This window comes from Petaurus breviceps, unplaced genomic scaffold (assembly GCF_028583685.1).
Source record: "Petaurus breviceps papuanus isolate PSGF00001 unplaced genomic scaffold, PetGlider_PUasm1.0 178, whole genome shotgun sequence".
In the NCBI taxonomy this organism is placed as follows: domain Eukaryota; kingdom Metazoa; phylum Chordata; class Mammalia; order Diprotodontia; family Petauridae; genus Petaurus; species Petaurus breviceps.
The window spans coordinates 2,856,479-2,869,333 of record NW_027185777.1 but is presented as its reverse complement, the minus strand read 5'-3'; the positions used below and the strand labels follow the sequence as shown (position 1 = coordinate 2,869,333).

The 12,855-nt window shown below is 36.8% G+C and overlaps 1 protein-coding gene across 5 annotated transcripts in view; it reads left to right on the top strand.

Moving 5' to 3' along the window:
- CDK14 (cyclin dependent kinase 14) overlaps positions 1-12,855 on the top strand; it is a 678,842-nt gene that overhangs the window by 403,394 nt on the left and 262,593 nt on the right. For all 5 annotated transcript variants that reach the window (XM_069086180.1, XM_069086183.1, XM_069086182.1 and 2 more), the window contains one exon: positions 6,633-6,753. In XM_069086180.1, the coding sequence (XP_068942281.1) occupies positions 6,633-6,753 (121 nt within the window). The remainder of the gene's footprint in view (positions 1-6,632; positions 6,754-12,855) is intronic.

The following is a 12,855-nucleotide window of genomic DNA, read 5'->3' as shown; positions in this document are numbered from 1 at the left end:
ACAGTCTCTCAGATAGGATGATTGGGTTGGAATATTTCTGTGGTAGTAAATGATGAGCTGGTTGATTTTGAAAAAATTGGAAAGACTTGGACTTATGAAGGAAGATGCTATCCACTGTCAGAAACACAGATGATAGGAGGAAATAAGCATAGTACCACATGTATACAGACATATATGTATATATACATACACATGCACACATATCCATATATACACATATGTATATACATGGAGATATATGCATATATGTTTGTATGTTTATTGATATCTATGTCTTTGAATATATATTCACACTTAATTGTAGCCTTCTTTAGGGTGGGGAGGAGAGGGGAAAAATAAAGTAAAAAATACACAGCAGAAAGCAAAAGAAAATCAATAAGGAAGTGAAGAAAAGCTGGGCAGTTTTAAAAACAATGTGTAATATTTATTATAGGTTTTCTTGAAATAGAAATTTATTGTTTTATATTGAATCCTCTCTTATGATCTGCTGTGTACTTGGCAATGTATGTTTTTCTTTTCTTTTCATATTTTGTATTTAAGTTGAAAATGAAAAAAATTACCGAGATTAAAGAGAGATACATTATTAAAATCTAACCGCTACCAAAGATTTAAGGGGGGGGGGCAGAGAATATCAGTACATTAAAATATAAATGGAAAGGAGGAGTCTGGACAGATGAAAAAGGTAAATTCTAGAGGTTTTATTAAAAAAGAATGGAAAGAAAAAGACTTCACACTCGAATTATTAAAAAATTCTACAAGTAGTGAGATATGAGGCAATTTCTTTTGGTTTACTTTTTTTTAAAGCTATGAAGAAATAATTCAAAATTAGTCTAATTTTGTAAATTATATCAGATTTTTCCAGTACTTTTGAATTCATTTAAAGTTTGGCACAACTAATCAAATGAATAATAAATTAGCATTAAGTGTAAGGGCGACTAAGTGGATGAAGCACTATTTAAGTGCTTATCTTATTTTTACTCATGGTTCTGCATGACTCTAAACAAGTCAGTTGGCTTCTACCTTAATTTCTTTATCTCTTATAAAATTGACATTTGTCATGAGGAAATGATTTTGATGGTTATCAAGTCAGAGTTGATATTTATACAGAGTTTTTGTAGCACCTTAGCAACATTGAAATGTATATATTGTGGATGTCTGGCATAAACATATTGATTACCATAATCAAGGAGCTCAGCACATAGATAACAAAAAGATTGTTGGTGATTTTTGTGGTCCCAAATGCTTGGATGTACATTTTGAGCTTTTTTTGTCAAGTTTAAATTTTAACAATTTAGAAATAAAGAACTTTTTATATGCTTTTAGCCGTATAATCTGAGATTATAATCAGAAGACTTCAGTTTAATATGTGAAAGAACATTCTAACCATTAAAACTGTGCAAAAGGAATAGATTGTCCTCCTCCCTGCACCTCAAAGCTGTCTGTCATCTGTCTGTCCCTGGAAGTGGTGTGGAGGTTAGATAAGATGGTTCTTTAACTGGGATGTTAGTGCATCATTATGATGTTGTTACACATTTTTTTATCATTCAACAAACTTTTAATAAGAATCTCTCCTCTCCCTCTCCTGTCTCTTTCTGGCCTTCTTCTTCCACTTCCCCTTCCATTGATCCCTTCTACTTTGCTTCACCTTTCCCCTTCCCTTCCCTCTGTTTCCCCCTTCATCTTCCCTTTTCCTTTTCCTACCCCTTCCCCATTCCTTTTCCTTCCCTTTACTTTCCTCTCCTCTCCTTTCCTTTCACTTTTTTGCCATTGAAAAAAATTATTAGCGCCAACAGCTGGAAGTTGACCTCATTGAGTTATTATGAAACCATCTTCTGTGTGTATGCACACATACTTTAACAGATTCCCACCTGGAGGTTCTTCTGCAAGAATTGCAACCTGTAAATAATGTGTAGTCATCTAGCAAGCTGATCACATTGACTTTTGACTTTTAATTCACAATAACACTAACCATTAATATAAGAAGTTTTGATGATAGTCCCTGAGCTCCACCTTTTTGAAAAGGTAGGGTATCTTTCTTCCTGTAGTGTAGCCATGGCAACTGACAAGGAACCTAGAAAGAAAGCTTTCACACATGCTGTGCTAATTAATCCAGCCCTCCAGTTTTTCTTCAGCTGTAGGATGTGGTTAAATAAATTTTGCATGAGTAAGCATGTTTTGATGCACAAACTGGATAAATATGTAGCAATATATCTTTACCAAAAATATTTGAGAAGTTGACAGTTTCCAAATTTATTCATTATTAGGGCAGGAAAAGAAGGTGCAATTGAATTCTTACACTTTTGGAGGCTTTGCTGTGGCATTCCTTGTATACACCTTCGAAAACTTTTGATTTTATTTTTCTTTGACATCAAGTTTAAATGTATTTTAAGGTAAAAATCTTTTGTTTCTCAGCAGGCAGAACACCTTTGTTGGAAACGTGTGTTTTTCAGTAGTCTATATAGGACTAGGAAGAGATCGTTTTACTCTGTATTCTTTATATGAGAGCAGGAAGAGATAATTTTACTCTAGGGATAATAAAGAGTACCTCTGAGAGGAAATGTATTTGATAACATGCTGTAATTCTTGGCCATAGCCAGTGCATGTGGAAACCCCCAGGCAGATGGAATACAAACACACAGAAAAGTGTGTTTGAAAGGTCTGGTTTTCACTTCAGTTTAGAGGGTTTAGAGCTCATTCTTTTATTAAAAGTTTTTATTGACATTTTCTGTTTCTCAAATTGTCATTGTTTTCCCTATTCTCCTAAACCTCCCCCCCACACACACACCCAAGAGTCATCCCCAATGACAAATAATATTTTTTTTAGAAAAGGAAAAACAATAATAACAAATCAGCCCATCGGATCAATACATTGAAAAAGCCCGAAAACATGAGCAATGTCAAACATTTATGGATCTTCCTCTTCCAGGAAGTATTTCAGGATGGGGAAGTGTTTCCTTATTTCTCTTCGTTTGAGCCAAGCTTGATCTTTATAATTTTGTTGCATTTACTTTGTTTTTGGGGGTGTTCTTTCCGTTTACTTGTAGTCACTGTGTATGTTGTTTACTTAGTTCTGCTTACATCATTCTTCATCAGCTCATATAGATCTTTTGCTGCTTCTCTGTATTCATCACACACTTATTTCTTACATTCGTGTTTGTTTAGCTGTTTCCCAATTGATAGGCATTTACTTTTTCCCTCAATCATTAGCTGTCACAAAAAAGTGTTGCTATTTTGTGGTATATGAGGATTTTTTTCTTATTAATGGCCTCCTTGAGGTATAAGCTCAGGAATAGAGTCTACAATTTAAATGGCGTTAATATTTTAGCGTAATTCCAGATTGCTTTCCAGGATGGAAGTACCATTTCAGAGCTTCATCAGCAATATATTAGTATATCTTTCCACAACCTCTCCATTTTTTGGTCATTTCCCCCTAATTTTCAGGTATGAGGTGAGATCTCAAAGTTGCTTTGCTGTGCATTAGAATCTCTATTTCTTAGTGAATTAGACTTATTTCATGTAGTTTTTCATGTAGTTGTAAATATTTACCATTTTTTGAAGACCTTTTTGTTCATAACCTTTGACCATTCATTTGTTGGGAAGTGGTGCTACATCTTTCTATCTGTAATTCTTTTTTTTTTTCTTTTTGGAAGGGAAAGGCAGGCCAGTTGGGGTTAAGTGACTTGCCCAAGGTCACATGGCTAGTTAAGTTTCTGAGGCCGGATTTGAACTCAGGTCCTCCTGACTCCAGGGCTGGTGCTCTATTCACTGTGCCACCTAGCCGCCCCTCTATCTGTAATTCTAAATGGATTTTTAAGCTTCCTCTGACTTACTTGTGAAAGTTGGGAATGCTGTCCAAATAGCAGTATGATATGGTGACTCTGACATGGAGGTTCTATGTTCCACTGCTCTCCTGAATACTTAACACCTGGCTAACTTTGGGCAAACCAATGCACTTGTCTGCATTTCTGTTTCCTCATTGCTAAAATGAAGGGGCTTGAGTGGAGTGGAGGTATTCCATCTTGAAATTCTACTTCTTCCAGGACTTGTCCAGCAAGTGCAGCAGATTGAAATTCAAAGAGCTGTCCCTAAATTTCACTGCCTTTTCTATTCAGCAAGCAAATCCCAATTGCATCCCAGCTGTTATTTATTCCTTTCCCAGGAACCACTTCAGCCTCATAGGATGATGTCAGCTACAGATCCACAATCTCCCCTTCCTATCACATTTTCATGTTATCTTCAGTGGCTTCAGTATCCTTGTGGATTGATCCCCTTTACAATGTCTTGGCTTCTGTGAAGCTTTTGATGTTCCACATTAACCACACTTTGACCCATCCATACCCTGGACCTCACCATAACAAAGCACTACTCAGCTTCTAAACCTCTCAGTGATCACTCTCTTTGACCACAGAGCTGGGCCACTGGAGCTTGGGAGACAGATTAGGTCTGTCCACCCTATCAGCACTACCAGTATTTTCTCAGTCACTAATGGCCTCCCCCTTCGCTCCCTGCACCGAGTCCTCCTATACTTCCTATTCTCACTTTTGCTGGCCTAATTCAGGATTTTCTTTACTAGATGCCTGCCCTGTGTAGTAGTTGCAATCACTGTGCTTTCCTCTCTAATCTCTTCCACAAGTAGCTGCCAGATTAACCTTCACAAAATTTCACTTTGCACATGTGACCTCTGTGTACAAGAAATAGTCGCTGGCTCCCCATTATCTACAGGACACAGATTAAAGTCCTTAAATAGACTATCTGATCTTACCTCTCTTTCACATAAACCTTTCTTTTTTAAATTAAATTAAATTTTTTTTCTTTCAAATAAACCTTTCTATTAGCTTAAGAAACATTATTGAATGCCTCCTGTAGACAAACCATTGAGTTTGACAATGATGCCTCTTCTAAACAAGAAAGATTTCATGTAGGAAGCAGCCCTTTAACATGGATTATCTGTGCCTGACCCATGGTAGAGTCTTCTGAGCTCATATTGGTCTAATCAGCCACGGCTGGACACACTATACACTGATCCCAACATTGTGATGTCATTTTTGTTCTCTTCAAGTACAAGGGACAATGAACAAGCCTTTGAACCTAGTTTTGAGAGTCTATAAGGGGTGGGGGTGATGAGAAAGAGCATTTCAGGACTGAGGGGCATCCAGTACAGAAGCATGGAGAAGAGGGATAGAATGTTGTATGTGAGAAGTGGCAAGAAGGCCAGTGAATAGTGTAAAGCATGGGATGTTCTGACTTGCTTGTCCTCTGCCTTTGAGAGCCTAAGTGCACCTCCATGTCATGATGAAGAATTGGGGGAGGACTTAGCTTGGAGGTGTGCTATCTGCTACTGAAAACCACCTTTTAACTGATCTTGGTGCTTGAGTATATCTAATGTCATCTTGATAGAGGATCCTTTCTGTCTTTTTTATGTTTGCCTGCACTAAAGTATGGAAAATCTGAAGAAGATGTTTTGGGGAGGAGAAAACACATGTAAAAGCTGATTATGGATATCTGTTGTAAAAAATACATGTTGTCTAAAAAAATTTTAAAATGTTTCTTTGTGCATTTATAAGGATGTGATTTTGAGTAATATCTAAGGATTTAATTGGATAATTCAGTTTTAGAAAAGACTATCATTTCAGTGGTAGAATTAATTTGAAATTCTCTCACTGTGACCTATTAATCTTTATATATATATACACACATATATATATATTTTAAACTCTTCCAATAAATAGAAAAAAAGAGTTCATGATGTAAGATATTTTCTAACACTTCAACAATTCAGAGTATTAAAGTTAACTTTACCATGGTGGCTAACTTCTTGGATAAAATTCAGTGAAATTCAGTGTGTGTGTGTGTGTGTGTGTACACGCAAACACATGCTTATGAAAAATTTTAAAATAAATGTTTATGTATTTTAGACTTGGCAATAATAAATAAAAACTCCATCTTGGAATTGATAAAGCTAAAAGATAGCAACCATATTTTTGCTAAAGTATTTTCAATGTATTATACACCAGGAAACTTGAGATAATGGATTTGTTTCATTCTTTAGTTCATATACATTACCAGAAACTGGAACAACCAAGGGGGAAATAACTATCATGCCAAATTGCCTTCATCAAGACTGGAAAGGAAACCATGGTTTAGGATTTATTGTTTTCCTTTTAATTGAAATATATTGAACTCATTATGCTAGTGTCTTATTGGTGATGTGATAACAAATATGATATATTTATTCTCATTAGCTATGTTGCTTTTAATGATTATTTGATCTTCATAAATGTGAAATGATTGAGTTGGTAGAAAAACAATGCTTTATTCTGCCAGATTCACTCTCATAACTCTCCCACAGATTTCTGAAAAAGACACTATTAAACCAATTAGGTGGCCTTTGTTGACCATAAATTACTTTCTCTAGCCTTGTGATTTTAATAATTTATAACCAGCACATCCTTTGGTTATGGCCTCAGAGGCTAAGGTGGTGCTAGTCATTCACCGATAAAACTGAGCCCTTTCCATTTATGTGTTTTGTATCACATTCTCAGTCTGACCTTTGAAACTTGCAAACATTCAGCTCTGTGCTCCCTTGCTCCACTTATGCTGATTAAGCTTTATTTCTATTCTATCACCCACAGGTCTTGCAAGAGCAAAATCAGTCCCTAGTCACACCTACTCCAATGAAGTGGTTACCCTGTGGTACAGGCCTCCAGATGTCCTCTTGGGCTCAACAGAATACTCCACCTGCCTTGACATGTGGTGAGAAACAGAAGCTTTACACTAGCTAATTTAGCTGCAGCTTTGGGGTAGGGTCAACCCTAGACAGATATCATAACCAATGTGAATGAGGATTAATGGTGGGGTAAAACAAGCTGGCATGTGGTAATACTGTGAGCTCTCCTCCCCTTTCCCTCCCCTCCTTCTTTCCCTTCCCCCTCCCCTCTCCTGTCCCTCCCCTACTTTTTCTCTTCTCTTTCCTTTTCTCTTTTTCCATCCCCTGCCCTCCCTTTTCTTCACCTCCCCTTTCCTTTCCCTGAGTTAGGAATATTCCCTAATCATCTCCTGGTTTGCAGATGGTATTTAGTAATGGTACATGATGAGCAGGGGCAGGGACATTTTTCTAACCATCAACATGATGGTTTTCTTTTCCCTGAGAGTCTTATCTGTCATTCCCTGTATCAGGAAAATGTGTTGTTCCCCCATGCACACCTCCCTTCTTGACCCAGCTGAATGTAATAAAAACTGAAAAAGAGAAGGGATCATGTTCTACATTCAGAATGTTGCTCGGATGATATTTCAGTGGCCTGGAAAGTTTTTCTTTCCAAACTATTAAATACAGAATTTGCATTTCAGCAATCCCTTCAAAACCAACCACTGACATCAATCATTGGAGACAAATGAACAAAAAAATAAAAATAAAATCAACCCACATTTATTTTGAGATGGTTTAATCCAACGTAGTTTACATTTTATGTGATATTCCAGTATGTGGTCTATGACACCAAGAGGAAGAAAAGATTTTGTATTTTTTTAAATGCTTAAGAATCAAATATTTCATATTTTGAATCAAAAGTTTTGCCCAAAGAATGACTTTGTTTTTAGGGACCAAGGAGGCTTAAGGCTGCTGTTAGAAGCATTTTCATAGAACAGTCCTGTCCAAGGCCACATTTTTTTTTTCTTGTTTGGAGCAAAAATTGATTCATACAGCACCTGGGGATTATTTAATGAGAATTCTCTCCCATGAATTTTAATATTTTAGGGACTGCAGATGTGTCAATAACAAGCCTTAACAAATGGCGTAGAGGAAAGGATATGATGATTTTTAAATTTCTATTTCTGGTTATCTTATTTTTTTCAGTATTTCCAAAGGGAAATTATGCCTTATCCATTATTATTCACCCTCTTTAATTTAATTTCCTGTTAATATAATTTCTGTAAACACTTGATACATCACCAAGGTGTGGAGTACTCTGAAGTGACAGATGTGTAGGGTGAGGTTGCTGTAGTTGACAGTACTTTTCCTTCATGAAGCTGAGATCTATTTGACTAAGATAAAACTAGGTTTCCTTTCTGATATTTTTGATTATCATACTATAAGCTCATTTATCTAGATCAAAAAAGTTCATCAACAGCCATCTATCTAATCTAAAACACACATTTGGTAGATGAGGAAACTGAGGGATTTTAAGTGACTCATCCAAGGTCACAGAGGTAGTAAGTGCCTGAGTTCAGGTTTGGTCTTTGACTGTCCAGTGTACTCTATACTACCCAGTCTCCTAAAGCTTTGGGGTATAAAGAAAGTAATTGTCTTAGCATAATAATACACTCTTTTTTATCTCTTTTGTTGTTCAGTCCTTTTCAGTTGTGTCTGACTCTTTGTGATCCCATTTGGGTTTTTTTTTTGGTTTTGTGGCAAAGATACTGGAGTGGTTTGCCATTTCCTTCTCAAGCTCATTTTACAGATGAGGAAACTGAGGCAAACAGGGTTAAGTGACTTGCCCAGGACCACATAGCCAGTGTCTTCCTGACTCCAGATCCGTACTCTATCCACTTTACCAACTAGCTGCCCTTGTCATCTCTAAAAGCTGTTCATTACTGTTCGTGGGCTAAAAGATTCAGGAGTTTCCCATAAGTTAAGAGACATGATTCCTAAAGGTGGAAAATGAAATAGAGCTACTCAGGGAACATGATATTAGGGCTGAACATCTGAGAATTGAGGAGATCCTAGTGGGTGTCTGTCCCTCTGCTACCACCCCTCGGTGCTTCACTGAGACTCTCCTTGAACATGTGGTCTTTAGGGTGACTGTTATTGATCCAACACCATATGGTGGTGGTGTGCTTTAATTCCCCCCGACTGTGCCTAACCTTCTTTGACATGAGCACATACTCTTACTTTATTGTTCAAATTCCCATCTGGATGGTGCTTAGGTAATGCTCACATTCTTCCCCTTTTCCCTTGATAGATGTGGTGAGCTTTGATGTTAGGAGTTCTTTGACCTAGGACTGAATTCATTGATGGTAGATACTAGTGATAATTCTCCAGCTTCATTCTGCTTCTGTATTTCTGCCTCTTGGCCTAACCTCTTCTCTCTATCTGATGTTTCCTTTCTCCTTCATAGTTCCCTTCATTTTTCATACTTTGGTGCTGTTGCGGTTCACATTCAAAAGCATTAATAATGATTTCCCATTATTAGGGGGCTGATAAAATCTATCTCTTTCTCTCACCTACTTTAAGCCTTTTGGACCGTTTGTGCCTTGGTTACCATTGGACATGCATAAGAGATACAGACAATAATTTAAACTCTTAGATTTGGCTGAGTTAAAGGCTCATCTAGACTCTCTCTCTGTCTCTCTGTCTCTCTCTCTCTCTCTCTCTCTCACACACACACACACACACACACACACACACACACACACACACACACACACACAGAATCACTCTCCAAACCCCAATGAGCTGAGCTTGTGTACATTCCTTTCCCAAGTGATGATGTTTTCCTCTATATCCCATCAGTGTGAAAATTCTAGGTTCCACCAGAGAGGTCAGTTAAGGACTTTGGTTATAGAGTAGAATTTTGAAAATGATGATGCTGGAAGCCAGTCATATTTTAGTAACTGGAAGATCATTTGAATATTAAATTTGTATTTCACACGGTGAAACTGATGGACATATAAGTGATGGGGTTTCTCCAAAACATACTCTCTCCTTTCAAGTGCAAGTCTATTACATAGATTTGTGATGTGCCTACTTTAGATGCACAGGGGTTGGTTTCCAGTTTTGTCCCCATTTCTCTTTTTCCTCCAAGGAGAGGATGGCTTGGGATCCCTTTGCCAATTTACTTTGAGTGGAGACATAATGGCACCATCACAATAAGACTCTTATTTAAATGGAAGGGCGGAAAAAAATCTGAAAGAAAATCATAGAACCCACATGCCCTTTTGTCTACTTGCCAAGATTATTCTTTGCCAGAAAATAATAACAAATGTGTTGTATTTGAGCAGCTGCTCACATTTATTGGCTGTTCACATCCAAACCCTAAAATCGTGAGTTATGTCCTTGTTCTGCCTGTCATTCTTTGTACTGTTATCTCCTAAATCTTTTTCATTTTTTTGCCCTGCATTTTCCTAATCATTTTTTTTCTTACAAAGCTATTTCATTATTACCCTGCAAGTAGCATCCAGATAAAATATATGTACTTTTCCATTGAGAACAAAGATTGCAGGGGCATTGACTTTAACATAATCAATGACATAAATGCTGGGCTCTCAAAGACCCGAAAATGGGACTGTAATTGAGCTTGAGCTCAGCTGCACCACAGAGCAGTGCAAATATTAACCCATGGACAGCGGTGGGGAAGCAGGTGGCTGTGGTTTCGGGCTGTTTCTATACTTCATTTGCCTTTGTAGGCCTTCATACTAGTAAGTAAAAACTAACAATCCCCATGCATTGGGATATTTTCCCAGTTTTTGTTTAAATAGCCGCAAGCAATAAAAATATTAATGAATACCCACGCACATTAAGATTGTCAACAAGTAATGGAAGTGGATGGTGGCGGGGCATATTGTGATTTTCTGCTTTAAGTTTCTGATGCTTGGGAAGCAGAAGTCTGGCTGCCAGTTTGGCCATTTGAGAATGCACCAAGAAGCTGGGATCGTCTTTTGCCTTCTTCCCTTTTTTTCTTTGAAGGAGGATTTAAGTGGTAAAGCTAGAGTCAGACATTACCTCTACTACAACTTTTGAATTTAATATTTGAATTTAATAGCTCTTTAAGGGTCAAGGTTATGGAAAGCATCTTTAACCATCTTTGCCAAAAGGGTATATAAAATAGTAAGAACCATATTCAATAGTGCCAAGTCTGAAAGCAGCCCCCTGTTTTGCTTATCCCTTGCAGGGGGAGCCCAGCATTAGTTGTTGAGGTCATTGCTTTAAACAAGCTTTTTATGCCTTTTTTCGGCCTCCTAACGCATGCAGGACAGCATCTGGTTTTGACAGCAGCATACCACCAGGGATACATTTTTAATGTAGCCCACTGTAAACCATATTTGACCAAGAAATAAGTTTTTTGTTGTGATCGCAGGGCCCTTTGGCATTTCAAAAACAAAAAATATTAAAGCCACCTTGTGGTCTCATCTCATATACAGTATTCCTTAGCCATGTATAGAGAGAAATCATATGTCAGTTTATTTCTTTCATCTTTTAAAGGCTAATTAACATATTAACTATGCTTGTCAAAGTGTGGGACAAATCACTTATAAATAAGCCTGTCAAATGTAATGAGATTGCATATTAAATCAGCATTTTCTCCATTACATCTCTGATTTAAGATTAAAATTAATTTATTTAACATTGTAGCAGCTGTGTGGTTGGATAAAAAAAATTGGCATACTGGTTTTAATTGGTTAAGAAAGGTGCCTGCATCAAGGTTGATGATTTTCATGTCAGAAATAAAGGTGTGTATATTCATGGGTGTTTTAGAATCTTCAGTGTCCCTCTTTTATCTTTGAGGTTATGGTTTTTATGATTCTTGTTTAATCACCATATTTAGATGTCCATATTTGTAAAAGGGAGCTGTCTTGGTATCCACATATACCAAACTGTATCTTTAGGAATGTAACCACTGGGGGGAAAAAAGTCTTCCCCCCATCCCATTTGTAACTTTAGAGTAGCATATGTAAGACTGTATTTTTATTTAAGTCTTGAACAAGAAGAAACCAGTCTTTTTGTTGCTACAAAACAAATGCAGTAAATTTTCCAGTCTATAAAACTGTTTTTGCTCTATGTCAAATCATGCCCCACCTGTGTAAATAAAAACTGTCATACAGCTTTCATTGTAATGTAAAAAAGTCTATTACAACTTCTACTCTTGTGCCCTGATAGCAATATTATGGTAGGGTTCTGATACTTCTGGGGGGAGTTGTTTTGAAATAAACTAAGTTATAAATCATTAGATTCGGTAAATATCTCTTGAGACAAAATGTGGAGAAAGGTCTGTTTTCCCAACTCCCTAGTATTATTTACACCATCTCCTGAAAATAATGTGACAGCTCTAACGAGGTTTTTAATAATAATGAACCTTTTATTTCTTTTGGTAAAGGCTACCTTTTAATACTGTTTGCCTTCAGTATTGTTAAAATTAGAATGTGAAAGTGAGGAAGGTTTGATTTAGGCATGGTTAGAAATTGCTTCACCTTTCTCGGAGGCTTTCTCAAGTAACCACCAGCCCAAGTGCCTGCTTGGGTAGCCCCTTGGACTGCATTGGATAAATAGTTTGCAAGTTAGGACCTCAAATCTTCCTTTTCCTCTACCACTGAAATGATAGCATCTATGACTATGAGTAGAGAGTACAGTTTTCTATGATTTTACTTTTCCTTTACCCAAACTATACTTTTCTGAGTAATGACCTCAGTTTGACCTGCATCCCTGGTAACATTTGTCACACACCTACAATTATAATGGCAGGTGGTGAAATAAATAAAATGGTGTACCTGGAGTCAGGAAGACCTGAGTTCAAATCCTGACAGATCCTGGGCAGTTCACTTAAGCTCTCTCACTCTCAGTTTCCTGACCTGTATCATGGCAATAATAATAGCACATGCTCAAAGCATTGAGTGTTGTGAGGATAACATGATATTACATATGTATAGTGCTTTGTAAACCTTAAAGCTTGATATAAATAACATAATTATTAATATTATTATCATCATCAATGTATGTTTATCTATATACATATACACAATATGTATACACATATAAACATGTGTGTATCTATACTATATTTTGATATAGATATATATTTTACATATGTAATATATATTTATGCTGGAAATAGTTTACAGTCTGCATTGCTAAAGAACAGTGAA